The sequence below is a fragment of the Ipomoea triloba genome, chromosome 14 (genome assembly GCF_003576645.1).
Source record: "Ipomoea triloba cultivar NCNSP0323 chromosome 14, ASM357664v1".
NCBI lineage: Eukaryota > Viridiplantae > Streptophyta > Magnoliopsida > Solanales > Convolvulaceae > Ipomoea > Ipomoea triloba.
The window spans coordinates 15,711,637-15,728,805 of NC_044929.1; the positions used below are offsets into that span (position 1 = coordinate 15,711,637).

At 42.6% G+C, this 17,169-nt stretch overlaps 4 protein-coding genes across 4 annotated transcripts; 3 read left to right on the plus strand and 1 right to left on the minus strand.

Moving 5' to 3' along the window:
- The first annotated feature begins 7,918 nt into the window (after positions 1-7,918).
- Positions 7,919-8,266, plus strand: LOC116004012. Its single transcript, XM_031243953.1, has one exon. It carries the CDS (start codon positions 7,919-7,921, stop codon positions 8,264-8,266), a length of 348 nt encoding a protein of 115 aa, XP_031099813.1.
- A 1,163-nt stretch (positions 8,267-9,429) lies between these two features.
- LOC116004014 lies at positions 9,430-9,777 on the plus strand. Its single transcript, XM_031243954.1, has one exon. It carries the CDS (start codon positions 9,430-9,432, stop codon positions 9,775-9,777), a length of 348 nt encoding a protein of 115 aa, XP_031099814.1.
- A 120-nt stretch (positions 9,778-9,897) lies between these two features.
- On the plus strand, positions 9,898-11,214 carry LOC116004015. The gene has a single exon (XM_031243955.1). The coding sequence runs from the start codon at positions 9,898-9,900 to the stop codon at positions 11,212-11,214; it is 1,317 nt and encodes a 438-aa protein (XP_031099815.1).
- Positions 11,215-14,895: 3,681 nt separating this feature from the next.
- LOC116004016 (protein RKD2-like) lies at positions 14,896-15,886 on the minus strand. Its single transcript, XM_031243957.1, has 3 exons — positions 15,664-15,886; positions 15,394-15,595; positions 14,896-15,262 (listed from the first exon to the last, which is right to left on the minus strand). The coding sequence occupies exons 1-3, from the start codon at positions 15,884-15,886 to the stop codon at positions 14,896-14,898; spliced, it is 792 nt and encodes a 263-aa protein (XP_031099817.1).
- Between the last annotated feature and the right edge of the window lie 1,283 nt (positions 15,887-17,169).

A 17,169-nucleotide genomic window follows, 5' to 3' on the forward strand; every position in this document is an offset into this window, starting at 1 on the left:
CCCCCCCCCCACATATCTTTAGTTACATGCAACAAAAAGGTCCCAGAGAGCACAACAACAAAGCCACACAATTCCGATGCAACATTTGCCACACTCTGGCCCTCCCAATCCTAGAAGAAGATTCAGAATAAGTGAATGAACGATATCTAGCCAAAATGGACCAGACCAAAATAGTTTGATCTAGATCTTGATAAGGTAATGGATCTCTCTTAGGAGCATAGACCCATTTAAACTCAGACCTGCCCTGACACCGGAGGCAGCGACCGCTCTCTTGAGGCCTTTCTTCTTGATGATGAAGCTCGCTCCAATAAAGGCGGTGGAGAGCAAAGCTAGAACAACACCACACAAATTGTCCTTGGAAACCCCCATTGCATTGAAATGCTCCTGCCAACCCTCTCTACCTTATTAGTCTTCGCTGCGCTACTTTATCGGAATATTGATTTTCCGATCGTCAGCTCTTCCCTTCCCTTCCCTTCCGACCACCATCAGAATCAAATGCAAAGCATCAATCATGCAATGGAATGATTGTTGGGCAATATAAGCTGGATTTCAGTACGTACGAATGTGATCGATCCATCGACCGACCGACCGATCTTCTTCGTTTTCTCGCACTTCTGTTTATGGCCTTTCAGCTTATGTGTGTTGTCAATTCCTCTTGCTGCATTCCCTTCACATTTTCTTTCGCCATTCTGTATTACTAACACAATACAACACTTGTCATCATAAATTATGAAATGGTCCACCATGAAATTATAAAATTTATAGGCGTAGGGGTCATAGAATTACACTACAAATTTAGAAATGTTTTACAAACACACATAATAAATATATATATATATATATGTTTACAAACACACGTGTCTCCGTGTTTACCTTTTCATTGTCTTCATAATATTGTAGATGTGAAGTATCATAAGTTTATTTCCATTCGAATAGACAATAAGATGTACATATCGGTAGGAATTGAAGAATAGAAGGGAAATTCTAAAACCAAGGAAAGAATATGGAGACACGATTGATGACCATTATTCTATTACCTTTTCATTGTCTTCATAATATTGTAGATGTGAAGTATCATAAGTTTATTTCCATTTGAATAGACAATAAGATGTACATATTAGTAGGAATTGAAGAATAGAAGGGAAATTCTAAAATCAAGGAAAGAATATGGAGACACGGCGATAGAATCATCAATTAATAAATACCTACAGTGCCAGCATGAGCAGGTCAAAATTTGAGAGGAAAGATAAGTGTGCAGTACGGAAACAACCTCTAAAAGTGAGAAGACATTGAGGCCTTTGTGTTTATATCCTTCCAAATGCTTTGTCAGGATAGGGGATTCAATCTTGGAAATAAATACAAACAGAAAATTAAACTGGTGTTACGTTGACGGTGCCAGGTGATAACATCGACTGACGAGAACCGGAGAAATTGTGGCGAGGAAAAGCAACAGGTCACGCCAGCTTCGTCGTCGTAGTCTTCTCCAGAAAGGTTAGGGCCAGAGACGTAGATAGAGAGAAAAGGGGCTGGGAGACACAGAAACGGAAGCTACGATGGATATGATGTTACACAACTTGCTCCGTGCTGAATATCTTTCAACAATTAATGTATATATGTAAATCTCGTTTCGTCTCCCATCTCTCCACTTAAATATTTCTTCCGCCTCTTCGTCTTCCTATACTGGATTTTGTTGATCCTGGTCATGAATCGATACTTCTATGATCTTATTCGTGAAATTATATTGCTACGGAGTGTGGGGTTGATCGACTTTGTGTTTTTGTTTTTTTTTTTTTTTGGTCCCGTGAGCTATGCAGTTTCTGGTACAGAAGGAGACCATAAATCTGATCTTGAGGTGGAATTTGCAATGACCATAAAAGCTGGCGTTTTCATTCATAATGGACGAGTGAATGGCAGTATAAACCTTGCAAGAGCTATAGGCAGAATATTGGATGCTTGCAGTATGTTATGCCAAGTATTCCTGCTTAATATAACATACTGGAGTTTTACGGCTAAGGGAATTTCCATTCTCAGCTAGCAAGGAAGATATTATTGAGTTCTTCAAGAATTTTTCACTTCCAGTGGACTCAATTGCTAATTGGCCAACTGGATAAGCATTTGTGGAGTTTGCAAATGCACAAGATTCAAGAGCTGCAATGTCCAAGGATAGGATGACAATAGGGACTCGCTATATTCAGCTTTTCCCATCATCTCATTAAGAGTTGGAGGAAACGTACAGTCTCAAAGGAGGAGAGTTAAACAAGTTTTCATTTCGGAGGATTATCGTTGCTAAAAGCGATGGACTACTTAGCATGAAAATACAGTGACAATCAATAGTTGGAATATCATAGCGGAGTTTCGATCCGAGGTTTGCTTCTCATCCTTCGGATCCTACTTGATTAAAGCTACATCATCTATGCCTACTTGATTAATTATGGGCTACATGTTATTGCCTATAATTATGTCAATGGATTATTATTATTATTAATGATGGGCAATATAATATATATTGCATAATGTTGTTATAGCATGTCAAACAATGAACTGGAATGTGGTAAATGACATTGATTACTTGAATTTAGATGAGTGATGATAACACTTGCATGCATAGGGTGAAATGTCAAAAGATATGTGTATGATAAAACGGAAAGTCAATGACTCCCTGAGTGTCGGTCTCGAAGGATGGACGTGGAGGTGTGTCAAACGTTTGTGAGTTCAAATGATTGAGTCATGCTAGAGATTTGAATGTGGTGAATGATGATTTGAGAGTGGAAGGGTTCATAAGGTTGGTAAGAGAATAGGAGTAAAACAAGTGTGAATAAATGTGTGAGAAAAGTAAGGGATTGGATAGTGCTCATCTATGTTGCATCCTGGTGTGTCTAAGGTAATGGATAAACAAAGCAAGGATGTTGGCTATTCAGGAGTGTGTTCTCTTAGTCCTCTTCCACCTCTGTGTACTAGGGCTTCTTGGACTTAGGAGTGCCTTTAAGCAACCAAAGTCCTAAGAGACATTTTATCAAACACTTTAGCTACACACTTTCCTACTATTCTTAAGAAGTCCAAAGGATCTATGATTGTTACAAAGCTTTCAATCCTAACTCTAATCAAAGACATGAAAGAGTCAAGAGCTCAATCTCTCATCTAGATTGGCCAAATCCAAACAAGATATCATCAAAACAACAATCAATAGACAAGAATAGAAATTCCAACAATCCAAGCATTTAAATCCAAGATAAGATATAAGATCATCACACTAGCAACATATCTTTACACAATCCAAATCCCTAGATTAAACTAGCCACTCATGATCATGAATTCAAAGACAATAGCTAATTCAATCCAAGAACAAAATAGTAAAATAGATTAAGTTGAAATAGAAATCACCTAGGATTGAAGTATTCCTTCAATCCAAGCTTGTTGTCTTCTTACAATGAGAAATTACTAAGCTAAACTATTCTAAAAACTAAGAAACGAAAATATTGCAAGAAGGAGGAATTCTCCCAAAATGGAAAAAGGGGCTCTCCTCTGAAATTCTATCAAGGGGGTTTAAATAGTCTCCGTAATTTCGCCCTAGGAAAAAGGGGCTCTCCTCTGAACCCCATCGAGAAAATGGACCAAAGCTTAGCAGATACTCAACCTAATCCCAGAAGGTGCAAAAACTCAAGTATATATATGGCTTCTTCGACATTGTGGAGTAAGAATCATCATACCCTTCAAAATAAATAAAAAAATATACTCTAGTCGAACCTGGCGAGACAAATTCCTATCAGAGGTCAAGCACATGGATACTTAGCCATGAAACTTTGCAAGAAACTGGTGATCATGAAAGTCTTTATGATCATGAAACTTTTCACCCTCCTCAGTCAAGTAGCGTCCTTGTGAGCTAGAAGTCTAGGGGTGAGTTTGGGAGGTTATCTTATAACATTAGGGACCCTCGTGGATAGTAGTCAAATACAATAATATGTCATTATTGTCATAAACCGGGCCATATGAAGAAGGATTGATGGAAGCTTCAAAATAAGAATTAGGGGAATTGGTCTGCGAATATGGTGTCTTCAGATGCTAATGCTAAGAGCACGGTCTTAATCTATGCAGATGACTATGCTAAGTTTCTAAGGTACCAAGGATATCTATCATAGCTGCTACCACTTCAGGTAATCCCGATACTTGCCTAGTCTCTTCATCTTCCAAGTGGGTTATCGGTTCAGGTGCCACGGATCATGTGACAGGTAACTCTAGCCTCCTATTTATCTTTCAATCTTCTTCATCCACTTCCCATGCCACTTTAGCTGATGGGTCTACCTCTATGGTGCTTGGGATTGGCACTACTACTCCAGCTATTGATCTCTCGTTATCCTCTGTCTTGAACCTTCCCAACTTGTCCTTTTAATTTGATTTCTGTTAGTCAAATCACTCATGCTTTGAACTATTTTGTAACATTTTCCTTACTCATTGCATGTTTCAAGATATTATGACGAAGTAGATTATTGGTAAAGGACATGAGTCTAGTGACCTCTATATTCTTGATTCCAATATTCCAAGAACTGTTACTTGCTTCAAGATGAGTACTCCCTTTGAAGCCCATTGTCGCTTGGGACATCCTTCTTTACCTCTATTGAAAAATATGTGTCCGCGATTTCATAAGGTGCCTTCTTTAAATTGTGCGTCTTGTCAGTTTCTAAACATCATCGAGTTAGTTTAAGTTCNGGATATATGTGTTACTGACCATCCACAGGAAGATATCTTGTGTCGATTGATATACCCTTTCATGAAGTACCCTTTTCACCTCTGTTGGGTGAGATACTTGGGCCTGAATGTTTGGGCCTAGCCCATCGGCCCAGAATGATGTATTGGTTCGATTTGATTAGGAGCTTGGCGGAGGCCCAAAGTGCAAATAACCATCCAATCCGTATAAGTAGCTCAATTAAAGTTGGAGAAATACAATTATGTAAGAATGAATTGGGTAAAATAGCATAAAGTATTATTTCCCGCCCAACTTGTCGGGATTCAGTACTTTGGTTATATCTCGGCGTGGGAATATCCGAATCAGGCGATTCCGGTGACATTAGAAAGAAGACTCAAAGGGCTACAACTCTTATGTTACCCAGAGTGTATATCTGAAGATAAGATGACCAAAAATAGCATAGAAGGCAGGGGTATGCTATTTCTCACCCTACTTGGCGACTGTTAGTATTTAAATCGTATTTCACTGTAGGAATATCCAAATTTAGAGATTCCTGAACTGGTGGAAAGATAATTCAAAGGGCTATAAACTTCATGAAGATCACAAAGCCATCCACGGACTTCATGATGGCCAAAAAGGAAGGACAAGACAAGGACATCCCATTTTCACCAATAGTGTGTGATAATATATTATATATCAAGTTGATGGCAAATTATTGAAAAAGTGGTGCAAGTGGAAGACAATTAGACAAGATGATGGCTGATCAAGGAAGAGATAATCATATTTTAATATTGAAATTATTGGGTAGAAAATCACATTTCACACCCCAAATTTTATGTTATTTACGAGATTGAACCCTAAACTCCACCTATAAATACCCTACCAATGTATCATTCTCATCATCCCAAAATCATTCACATCTCTCCTTTAGTAGTTGCTCTTTCTTTCCTTAGCAAGAGAGAAATTCTCCATTGTTTTCTCTTTGTTACACCGAAAGAAGAGTTGTAATAATTTCCTTATAGTGAAACACCTTTAGCCTTGCACGTGGTTTTTACCCTCTTGGGATTTTCCACGTAAATCTTTGTCTCTTACAATTGCTTTCTATTATTCTCTATTATTCTCTCCTATTATCAACTGTTATTTTTGTTTATATCGTGTAGGAAAGAATCAATCTTGGTAGAGTAACCTTACATGTCTAGGAAAATCTTTGGATGAGACTTGGTATTTAAGTAGTCCGTTTGTGACTCACCTCTCTCTTCTAATGGTTATTTTCCTGGTGTATTGTTCATAAAACCATTATTGTTCTATCTTTACGATACTGTTCAAATATTCTGTACGATATCAGTTGATTTTACGGTTGTGTTGGCCTGCCGACTGACTACCCTGTAGTCATAAAACCAACATTGGCGCCGTCCGTGGGGAGCGAAACGAAAGGCCTTTGCTTTTGTTTTGGGTTCCTGGTTACTATTATCCAGCATCATGGTCGTCACTCGTAAAGCGGGAAGCCTACCAAAGGAGGATTTGCGCAACACGCTTAGTAGAGGCAACGCACAGGCACCTTCAGGGGAATCTATGCAGCCGTGCCAACAACGAGCAGAACCCTGAGCCATCACACAACTGGCGTCACAACTCGCGTTACCAGTTGGACAACCATTAACACATGAAGAAGAGAGGCCCAGAATGACTGTGACTGTGGCAAAAGCCGTGGGTCGTTTACTAGAGGCGTTGGGGCAAAATCCTGTAGCAGATGTAGTCCCCGATCGTGTGGACCCTGCCACCAAAGCACGAGGACAATCGACTGGTCGTGGCCAACCTCGACATGGTGTTCAAAAATCTGGTCTGCCGTGTCGACCAGAACCATCACGGACTCAGGTTGATCGACAAGGATCGCACAATCGCCAATCAGTTTTTGATCGTTTGAGCCTTGAGAATACGACTACCAGTGCCCCGCGACATGCCCGTCACAATCCTCGTCGTCGTCACGAGGAAGCAATGCGACGATTGAAAGGCAAGGAAAAGATGGAGGAACGACATGAGAAGGGTGGCCCTCAAACGATTGAAGAAAGTAGTGGTGAGACCCCCGAACCAATTCGAGAAATCCAGGGTCGAAAGATCGCAGAATTGGAAGAAGAGATGCGCAATCTACAACGCCATTTAAAGGGGAAAGACGGACCTACCACTCGGTTTCAGTTGTCCATCGAACCTTTCTCTGCCAAAGTCCAAAATTACAAAGTCCCGAAGGATTTTAAGTTCCCGTCTATGCCTACTTACGATGGGTCTAGTGATCCTAGTGATCATTTAATGGGATTCCAAGCCAAAATGCTGATAGTTGGAGCTAAGGATCCTATGTATTGCCGTGTATTTGTCTCTACATTAGAGGGAATAGCTCGGGATTGGTTCATTTCTTTGCCTCGTGGATCAGTAAGTATCTTTGAAGTTCTAGCCAATCAGTTCCTTACCCGTTTCGCTGGTAGCATGCGAGCTAGGAAACACTTTACCGATCTTACTGAGGTAAATCAAGGGGAATACAAGAGTTTAAAAGACTACATCAAGCGGTGGCAAAAAGAGATACAGGCAGTGGACGGGATAGATGATAAATCTGCTTTAATGATGTTTATGCGCTCACTTCGATCAGGTAAATTATTCGAAGATTTGCGGAATAATACTCCTGATACTTATGCTCAAGCTATCCAGCGGGCTAATCGATATGCCGAAACTGAGCAAGCTCTGAAATTAAAGAAGAAGCAGGAAGGAGGGTCGTAGTCCAAACGACCTCGGGAAGAATTTGAGCAGCGTCCAAGGGACCGCCCGATTGGAGGGGACAAAAGGCGAAACGAATTGGAGAGGCCATCTGGTTTCCAACTCGGTGGGACTCGAACACAAGGTACTTTGCCCTTACATGAAGTACGTCAAGTTGGCCATATTGATGCTCCTGCACTCCCGCATTTGCCGCCTGTCCACAATCTACCACGTTTTCCAAACAATGCGAAATATTGTCGATATCACCGACGATCTGGGCATTCCACGGAGGAGTGTACAACGNATCACCGACGATCTGGGCATTCCACGGAGGAGTGTACAACGCTACAAAGGGAAATAGAGAGTCTGATTCAGAAAGGCCGGCCAATTGATCGATCGATGAACCAATCGCGTCGACCGCCGCTAACGGGGCATGACACGGCTTCGCCTTCAGATAAACAAAAAATTCCTACTCCAGATGATCGGGGAAAACGACCAATGGAGGAAGAAGAAGGCCGGGAGGAGCAGAATTGGAAACACAGCAAACCAGTGATCAATATAATTTATGGCGGTCCGGAAGGTGGCGATTCGGCTCGGGAAAGGAAACAATGGGGTAGACAGCTTTATGTAGGGGCAATTCAACATGCAGTCGCCCCAAAGAAGCCTAGAAGGGACCCGATCATTTTTACGGATGATGATATACCGCATGGAACGGTCCCGCACCGAGATGCTCTGATGATAACCATAGATATAAAAGGAACAGTCGTTCGGCGAGTGTTTGTAGACACAGGAAGCAGTGTAAATGTGATGTATGCAGATACTTTCAATAAGCTTGGTTTAGACTAAACGAAACTCCTACCAGTTAAGACCCCGTTGGCTGGGTTCACCGGTGATAGCATTGAAGCTGAAGGACGCATCGTTTTACCTGTCGAGATCGGACAATACCCTAGGGTGCGAAAGCTGGACATGGAATTTGTAGTGGTCAAATTGACCTCCACTCATAATATCATCTTGGGTCGTCCGGGCTTGGAAGACCTAGGAGCAGTCGTGTCACTCGAACACCTCTGCTTGAAGTTCAGAACGCCTGAAGGAGTTGGAGTTGCAAGATGCGATCAGCGGATAGCTCGGTCTTGCTATCTTAAAGCCTGTCGTTCGATTGGGGAAAAAGACATGCGAATCCATACCATCGCAGAAAAACCCAAGCAGAAGGAATCAGTTGAACGGCCGGAGCCTGCCGTTGAGTTAGAAGAAGTCGTATTGGAGATTGCCCACCCAGACAGGACAGTGAGGTTAGGCCTCGGGCTAACCAAGGAGGTTAGAGAATCCATTTTGCAAGTATTAAGGGAGTACAAGATGATATTCGCGTGGGGGCCGGAAGACATGCCCGGGATTGACCGATCAGTGATTACACACCGATTAGCCGTCAGCCCAGCAGCCCGACCTGTGGTTCAGAGGAAAAGGTTTCTAGCCACAGAAAGACGTGAATTTGTGAAGAAAGAAGTAGCAACCCTACTCAAGATCGGCCATATCCGGGAGGTTAAATATCCAACATGGTTAGCCAATGTGGTATTGGTTCCGAAGCCTCCAACATGGAGAATGTGCGTGGACTACACCGACTTAAACAAGGCGTGTCCCAAGGACCCCTTTCCCCTTCCGAGGATAGATTTGTTGGTTGACCAGACCACCGGATGTGCCCTACTCAGTTTTATGGACGCTTTTCGTGGCTATCACCAAATTTTAATGGAGAAGGAGGACGAGGAGAAAACCGCCTTCATTACCCCAGACGGAGTTTACTGTTANCGAAATATTGTCGATATCACCGACGATCTGGGCATTCCACGGAGGAGTGTACAACGCTACAAAGGGAAATAGAGAGTCTGATTCAGAAAGGCCGGCCAATTGATCGATCGATGAACCAATCGCGTCGACCGCCGCTAACGGGGCATGACACGGCTTCGCCTTCAGATAAACAAAAAATTCCTACTCCAGATGATCGGGGAAAACGACCAATGGAGGAAGAAGAAGGCCGGGAGGAGCAGAATTGGAAACACAGCAAACCAGTGATCAATATAATTTATGGCGGTCCGGAAGGTGGCGATTCGGCTCGGGAAAGGAAACAATGGGGTAGACAGCTTTATGTAGGGGCAATTCAACATGCAGTCGCCCCAAAGAAGCCTAGAAGGGACCCGATCATTTTTACGGATGATGATATACCGCATGGAACGGTCCCGCACCGAGATGCTCTGATGATAACCATAGATATAAAAGGAACAGTCGTTCGGCGAGTGTTTGTAGACACAGGAAGCAGTGTAAATGTGATGTATGCAGATACTTTCAATAAGCTTGGTTTAGACTAAACGAAACTCCTACCAGTTAAGACCCCGTTGGCTGGGTTCACCGGTGATAGCATTGAAGCTGAAGGACGCATCGTTTTACCTGTCGAGATCGGACAATACCCTAGGGTGCGAAAGCTGGACATGGAATTTGTAGTGGTCAAATTGACCTCCACTCATAATATCATCTTGGGTCGTCCGGGCTTGGAAGACCTAGGAGCAGTCGTGTCACTCGAACACCTCTGCTTGAAGTTCAGAACGCCTGAAGGAGTTGGAGTTGCAAGATGCGATCAGCGGATAGCTCGGTCTTGCTATCTTAAAGCCTGTCGTTCGATTGGGGAAAAAGACATGCGAATCCATACCATCGCAGAAAAACCCAAGCAGAAGGAATCAGTTGAACGGCCGGAGCCTGCCGTTGAGTTAGAAGAAGTCGTATTGGAGATTGCCCACCCAGACAGGACAGTGAGGTTAGGCCTCGGGCTAACCAAGGAGGTTAGAGAATCCATTTTGCAAGTATTAAGGGAGTACAAGATGATATTCGCGTGGGGGCCGGAAGACATGCCCGGGATTGACCGATCAGTGATTACACACCGATTAGCCGTCAGCCCAGCAGCCCGACCTGTGGTTCAGAGGAAAAGGTTTCTAGCCACAGAAAGACGTGAATTTGTGAAGAAAGAAGTAGCAACCCTACTCAAGATCGGCCATATCCGGGAGGTTAAATATCCAACATGGTTAGCCAATGTGGTATTGGTTCCGAAGCCTCCAACATGGAGAATGTGCGTGGACTACACCGACTTAAACAAGGCGTGTCCCAAGGACCCCTTTCCCCTTCCGAGGATAGATTTGTTGGTTGACCAGACCACCGGATGTGCCCTACTCAGTTTTATGGACGCTTTTCGTGGCTATCACCAAATTTTAATGGAGAAGGAGGACGAGGAGAAAACCGCCTTCATTACCCCAGACGGAGTTTACTGTTATAAGGTGATGCCGTTCGGTCTCAAGAACGGAGTTTACTGTTATAAGGTGATGCCGTTCGGTCTCAAGAACTCTGGTGCGACTTATAAGGTGATGCCGTTCGGTCTCAAGAACTCTGGTGCGACCTTCACTCTGATGCCGTTCGGTCTCAAGAACTCTGGTGCGACCTTCACTCGAATGATAGCTCGAATATTTGGGGAACAACTCGGCAAGGGAATGGAAGCTTACGTTGATGATTTGCTGGTCAAAAGTAAGGAAGCAGCCGAGCATTCCGATGATTTGCTGGTCAAAAGTAAGGAAGCAGCCGAGCATTCCTATGATTTGCTGGTCAAAAGTAAGGAAGCAGCCGAGCATTCCTCAGAGTTGAAAGCCAAAAGTAAGGAAGCAGCCGAGCATTCCTCAGAGTTGAAAGCCAGTTTTGAGCTAATGAAGAAATATAATATGCGGCTGAATCCAAAGAAGTGTGCCTTCGCTGTGAAAGGATGAAAATTTCTAGGATATATGGTCACGCAACGAGGAATCGAACCCAATCCTGAGAAGGTAAAAGCAATATTGGACATGAAGCCACCGACTACCTTGAAAGAAGTCCAAAGATTAACTGGTTGCTTAGCGGCTCTCAGCCGATTCCTCTCAAAATCAGCTGAGAGAGCCTTACCGTTCTTCGAAGTAATAAGGAAAAGGGATAGCTTCGAGTGGACCACCGAGTGCCAGACGTCCTTCGAAGAATTGAAAAAGTACTTGTTGTCCCCTCCCTTGCTAGCTAAACCTAAGGAAGGAGAGACCTTGTATTTATATCTCGCGGTTTCTAACCAAGCACTCAGTTCGGTCCTTGTGCGTGAAGAAAACAAGGTGCAATACCCTGTATATTATGTGGGAAAACTATTGAAGGATGCGGAAATAAGGTACACTCCATTAGANAGCCACCGACTACCTTGAAAGAAGTCCAAAGATTAACTGGTTGCTTAGCGGCTCTCAGCCGATTCCTCTCAAAATCAGCTGAGAGAGCCTTACCGTTCTTCGAAGTAATAAGGAAAAGGGATAGCTTCGAGTGGACCACCGAGTGCCAGACGTCCTTCGAAGAATTGAAAAAGTACTTGTTGTCCCCTCCCTTGCTAGCTAAACCTAAGGAAGGAGAGACCTTGTATTTATATCTCGCGGTTTCTAACCAAGCACTCAGTTCGGTCCTTGTGCGTGAAGAAGTTTCTAACCAAGCACTCAGTTCGGTCCTTGTGCGTGAAGAAAACAAGGACCAAGCACTCAGTTCGGTCCTTGTGCGTGAAGAAAACAAGGTGCAATACCTCAGTTCGGTCCTTGTGCGTGAAGAAAACAAGGTGCAATACCCTGTATATTATGTGGGAAAACTATTGAAGGATGCGGAAATAAGGTACACTCCATTAGAAAAACTATTGAAGGATGCGGAAATAAGGTACACTCCATTAGAAAAAATGGTCTATGCTTTAGTGGTTACCGTGCGACGATTGATCCCTTATTTTCAAGCGCATCTTGTGGAAGTGCTTACCGACTAGCCGTTGGCCAGTGTGTTAAGGAATCCAACATCCTCTAGACAAATGGTAAAATGGGCGATAGAGTTAACACAATATGGCTTGGAATACAAACCGCGTCCCTCGATAAAAGCTCAAGCCTTGGCAGATTTCATAGTGGAATGTTCAGCCAAGGTGTCTGCGGGCGATCGATCCTTAATCAATGACCAGACTGATTGATGAATATTGAACGCAGATGGAGCAGCCAGTTCAAAGCACTGTGGAGGAGGAGTTATGTTGACATCCCCAGAAGGTTTCAAGGTATATTATGCCTTAATATACAAGTTCAAGGCTTCTAATAATGAGGCCGAATATGAAGCCGTGATTGGGGGTGTGCGACTGGCAATTGCTTTAGGTGCTCGAAAAGTTCGGATTCGCACAGATTCTAGGCTAGTAGTTGGACAAATTAAAGGAACTTTCGAGGCCAAAGGAGAAAACATGAGGTTGTACAAAGATGTTGTCGAAGGGCTGCTCACTAAATTGGAAACTTATGAAATCCATCATGTGCCGCGGTTGGAGAGTCAGGAGGCCGACATCCTATCCAAGTTATCCTTGGGAGGGATACCTGACCACCTGAAGCTAATATGCAAGACAGAGATAGTTGATATGCCAAGTACGGAAACTTTGGTAATCGCCGCAGTGTTCCCCCTAGAGGTGCGGACCCCGGATGATTGGATTGACGAGTTAGTTAAGTATATTACTCAAGCTGAACTCCCTAATGATCCCGAAAAAGCAGCTAAGATAAAAAGAAGAGCACCAACATATGTGATATTAGATGGACAGCTGTACAAAAAGTCTTTTGGCGGACCGCTGCTTAAGTGTCTACTGCCCAAGCAAGCTCAGGAAGTGATGGAAGAAGTTCATCAAGGGGTTTGTGCTGCTCACCAAGGAGCTAACACTCGGACTAGGAAGTTGATCATTCAGGGATACTACTGGCCTAGTATGGTTCAAGACTGTATCCAAAAAGTTTTACATTGTGAGGTATGTCAAAAGTTCGCACAGAAGAAAACTCGACCGGCTACTTTTTACACCCCTATCACCATTGCAATTCCCTTTGCTCGATGGGGGGTGGATCTTCTGGGACCATTACCTATGGCCCCTGGTCGACACAAGTTCTGCATCGTGGCTATAGATTATTTCACTAAATGGATCGAAGCTGAACCACTAGTCACCATCACTGAGTACCAATGTAGAAGGTTCTTATGGAGAAAGGTCATCTATCGCTTTGGTTTTCCAGAACATCTGGTTACTGATAATGGTCGGCAATTTGACAATCAAGCATTCACCGAGTTCTGCTCAACATATGCCATCCGACACACCAAAGTCTCGGTAGCTTATCCTCAGGGTAATGGACAAGTGGAAAATGCCAACCGAACCATTATGGAAGGCCTCAAAAAGAGAATTGAAGAAGAAGGCGGTGCTTGGGTCGACCAGTTGGATTACATCCGTTGGGCTTACCGGACCACACCACGCCGAGCAACTGGAGAAACACGCTTCAGTTTGACCTATGGGTTTGAGGCCAAGGTACCTGTGGAAATTCTTAACCCGACTAGAAGGGTCCAGCTATATGATGATCAAACCAATGAGGAGACCATGCAAATAGAGAAAAACTTTCTGGAGGAACGAAGAGATGTAGCGGAAAGAAGAGTGGCTAAGTACCAACGCTCGTCAAAAGGTACCAAGATGCCCGCACTAAACCTAAGTACTTTGATATCGATGACTTGGTCCTGCGAGATCGAGAAGCCAGTCAACCAACCAGTGGAGGAAAAATGGCGAAGAAATGGGAAGGACCCTATAGGGTGTCCGCCATTGTCAGACCTGGTACCTACAAGCTAGAAACGATGGAGGGAGAATTGATTGAGCGTACCTGGAACTCTTATCGCCTCAAAAGATTTTACCATTAATATTTCCTTGTCAATGTTATCTCGTATTTTATTTAATAAAGTTATTTCCTTGCATATAAATTTAAAGGAGTCATGGGATGGAATACAAACCAACACGGTCAAAACGAAAGGAAGATCAAAAGGCGTCCTGGTATAGATATCAGGTGATCATTCTAAAAAAGAAAGGTGGAAGGTATGAATGTATAAAGAACAAGCTAACAAGATAACTCAACTGGTTGAACAAGTTTTATAATAAATTTTTTACAAAATTCAAGCGAAGTGCTTAAATGGATGATAGAAAAGCAAAAAATTAATTTGTCAATTGGTTTGAGAATAAGGATGGAAAAGAAGGTGCATGGTAACTTGATAATCGGTTAAGGACCGAGGATGGATTAAAAAGGTTAGGATAAGTATAAACTCTAGTTGATGATTAAGTCTATACTTTAAGTTTTGCAGGATGCCTAACTAGTATGTGGTTAACGTACTAGCCTTTCAGAATATGGCCTGGTGAAAGCATAATATTTCATGTATCCCCCTGAGAAAGGTTAGCTTATATATGTTCATTTTAATTTAGTTCGCATTTCACGAAATTCATAGCAATTGAATATTTTTTCTCCAGTAAGTTCAGTTTTTTTTAAAGATGCGTGCATATCGTTTCTTTGAAAAAAAAATTATTATTATTATTATTATTATTATTATATTTACAAAAAAAAAAAGAAAGAAAAAAAAAGAGGGGGGTCACGTTATCCATTGGGGGGTACACCTTCAATTATCACCGGGGTCACAACATTCACGAAGGAGAGGGGGCTCGCCTTCGACCTTCTCAAAAGTTCTTTCAGGGGGATATCCATATCCTCCTCGTCGCCCTCCGTACCAATACATGCGGTAGAAATGGGAGTCCAAGGGGAGCTTACAGAAGGAGATGAAGATATCATCGCTCTTCTAAGCTTTCTCTTCAAATAATTTAACTTGAAGTAGGCATTCCTCAAACACAGGGTCTCGGGATCTAAGTTTGAACCCGGCATGTCAGACAGTAGCTTATGCCTATTTTTCAAAACCCCTATAGTCGACCTTGTCAAAGCATCCTTCGGATTTTCTTCAAAATCCTGTCTGATGAAATCGTTAATATTCGTCCATAGTCTCAAGATGAGTTGAAAGAATATACCTGCACATTTTTCATTAGGGCTTCCAAGCTCTTCAATTTTCGATGGGGTCACTGAGGGATTCCCACTTTCCTACACCTTTCCTTGAGCGTCGTTTCCCCTATCCCTAACTCCTCCGCAACTTGACAAACTGGCATGTGGAAATAGCTGGAAATAACCTCCCTGCTTAACGTTGATGGAACAGGACGCCTTCCTCTACCTTCTTTCTTGCTTGAATTATCCTCCACAATTGTCACTTCACCTACCTCAGAACTCTCCACACTAGTGTCATCACTGCAACCTATGAGGTGAAGTATTTGTTATTAACTATTCTTTAAATTCGCATAGGTATATTAATGTAGGTATTACCTTGGATCCCATTATGACTCTGTTCAGTGTCTGTTGGAGAAATTGGAGAGAGGGAATCGTTAAACCGCTCCGTTGCGGGGGTTACCTCGAAACAACTATCTGGCATGAACAAATGACGGTCCCAAAGGGAGTATCCCAAAACTGGGCAGTCAATAAGATCAGAGAAGGAGGATGAAGTAACTTCATATTCAAGGTTACATAAAGAAGAAGAAGGGGATTCCATAAAAAAAATAAAAATAAAAATAAAAAAATGGAGCAAGAAAGAGAGAGAGAAAGTTCCTAATTGAATTGGATTTGGAAGACGCCTTTATATAGTGAGTTCTAGGGGCAACTTCGGTATTCTGATTTTTACAAAAGTCGTAAAGACTACAATAACCTAATTTGTTTTCTTCTGATTTTCTAAAAGAGAACAGGACATGCTCGAGAGCAGACGAACAGTTACTCTCTTTTAGTCGTAAAGACTATAGTAACCTAATTTGTTTTCTTCAGATTTTTCTAAAAGTAAACAGGATCTTGTCGACAATTGACGTTACGTTTCCCGATGTCAAATAATCACTCTCTTGCATTGACGTTACGTTTCCCGATGTCAAATAATCACTCTCTTGCATTACAAGCTGCCGATTCAATGTCAAATAATCACTCTCTTGCATTACAAGCTGCCGATTCAGAACCCCATCGAGAAAATGGACCAAAGCTTAGCAGATACTCAACCTAATCCCGAGAAAATGGACCAAAGCTTAGCAGATACTCAACCTAATCCCAAGAAAATGGACCAAAGCTTAGCAGATACTCAACCTAATCCCAGAAGGTGCAAAAGCAGCTTAGCAGATACTCAACCTAATCCCAGAAGGTGCAAAAGCTCAAGTATATATATGGCTTCTTCGACATTGTGGAGTAAGAATCATCATACCCTTCAAAATAAATAAAAAAATATACTCTAGTCGAACCTGGCGAGACAAATTCCTATAAGAGGTCAAGCACATGGATACTTAGCCATGAAACTTTGCAAGAAACTGGCGATCATGAAAGTCTTTATGATCATGAAACTTTTCACCCTCCTCAGTCAAGTAGCGTCCTTGTGAGCTAGAAGTCTAGGGGTGAGTTTGGGAGGTTATCTTATAACATTAGGGACCCTCGTGGATAGTAGTCAAATACAATAATATGTCATTATTGTCATAAACCGGGCCATATGAAGAAGGATTGATGGAAGCTTCAAAATAAGAATTAGGGGAATTGGTCTGCGAATATGGTGTCTTCAGATGCTAATGCTGAGAGCACGGTCTTAATCTATGCAGATGACTATGCTAAGTTTCTAAGGTACCAAGGATATCTATCATAGCTGCTACCACTTCAGGTAATCCCGATACTTGCCTAGTCTCTTCATCTTCCAAGTGGGTTATCGGTTCAGGTGCCACGGATCATGTGACAGGTAACTCTAGCCTCCTATTTATCTTTCAATCTTCTTCATCCACTTCCCATGCCACTTTAGCTGATGGGTCTACCTCT

What these genes read in the sequence shown, in the direction of transcription:
- LOC116004012 (XM_031243953.1), top strand. Translation starts at nt 7,919, where the DNA reads ATGGAGGAAGAAGAAGGCCGGGAGGAGCAGAATTGGAAACACAGCAAA.
- LOC116004016 (XM_031243957.1), bottom strand. Translation starts at nt 15,886, where the DNA reads ATGGAATCCCCTTCTTCTTCTTTATGTAACCTTGAATATGAAGTTACT. An exon ending in GAGTCATAATGGGATCCAAG is followed by an intron (nt 15,596 to 15,663) that starts GTAATACCTACA and finishes TTCACCTCATAG; the next exon opens with GTTGCAGTGATGACACTAGT. An exon ending in GAAACGACGCTCAAGGAAAG is followed by an intron (nt 15,263 to 15,393) that starts GTGTAGGAAAGT and finishes CGATTTCATCAG; the next exon opens with ACAGGATTTTGAAGAAAATC.
- LOC116004015 (XM_031243955.1), top strand. Translation starts at nt 9,898, where the DNA reads ATGGAATTTGTAGTGGTCAAATTGACCTCCACTCATAATATCATCTTG.
- LOC116004014 (XM_031243954.1), top strand. Translation starts at nt 9,430, where the DNA reads ATGGAGGAAGAAGAAGGCCGGGAGGAGCAGAATTGGAAACACAGCAAA.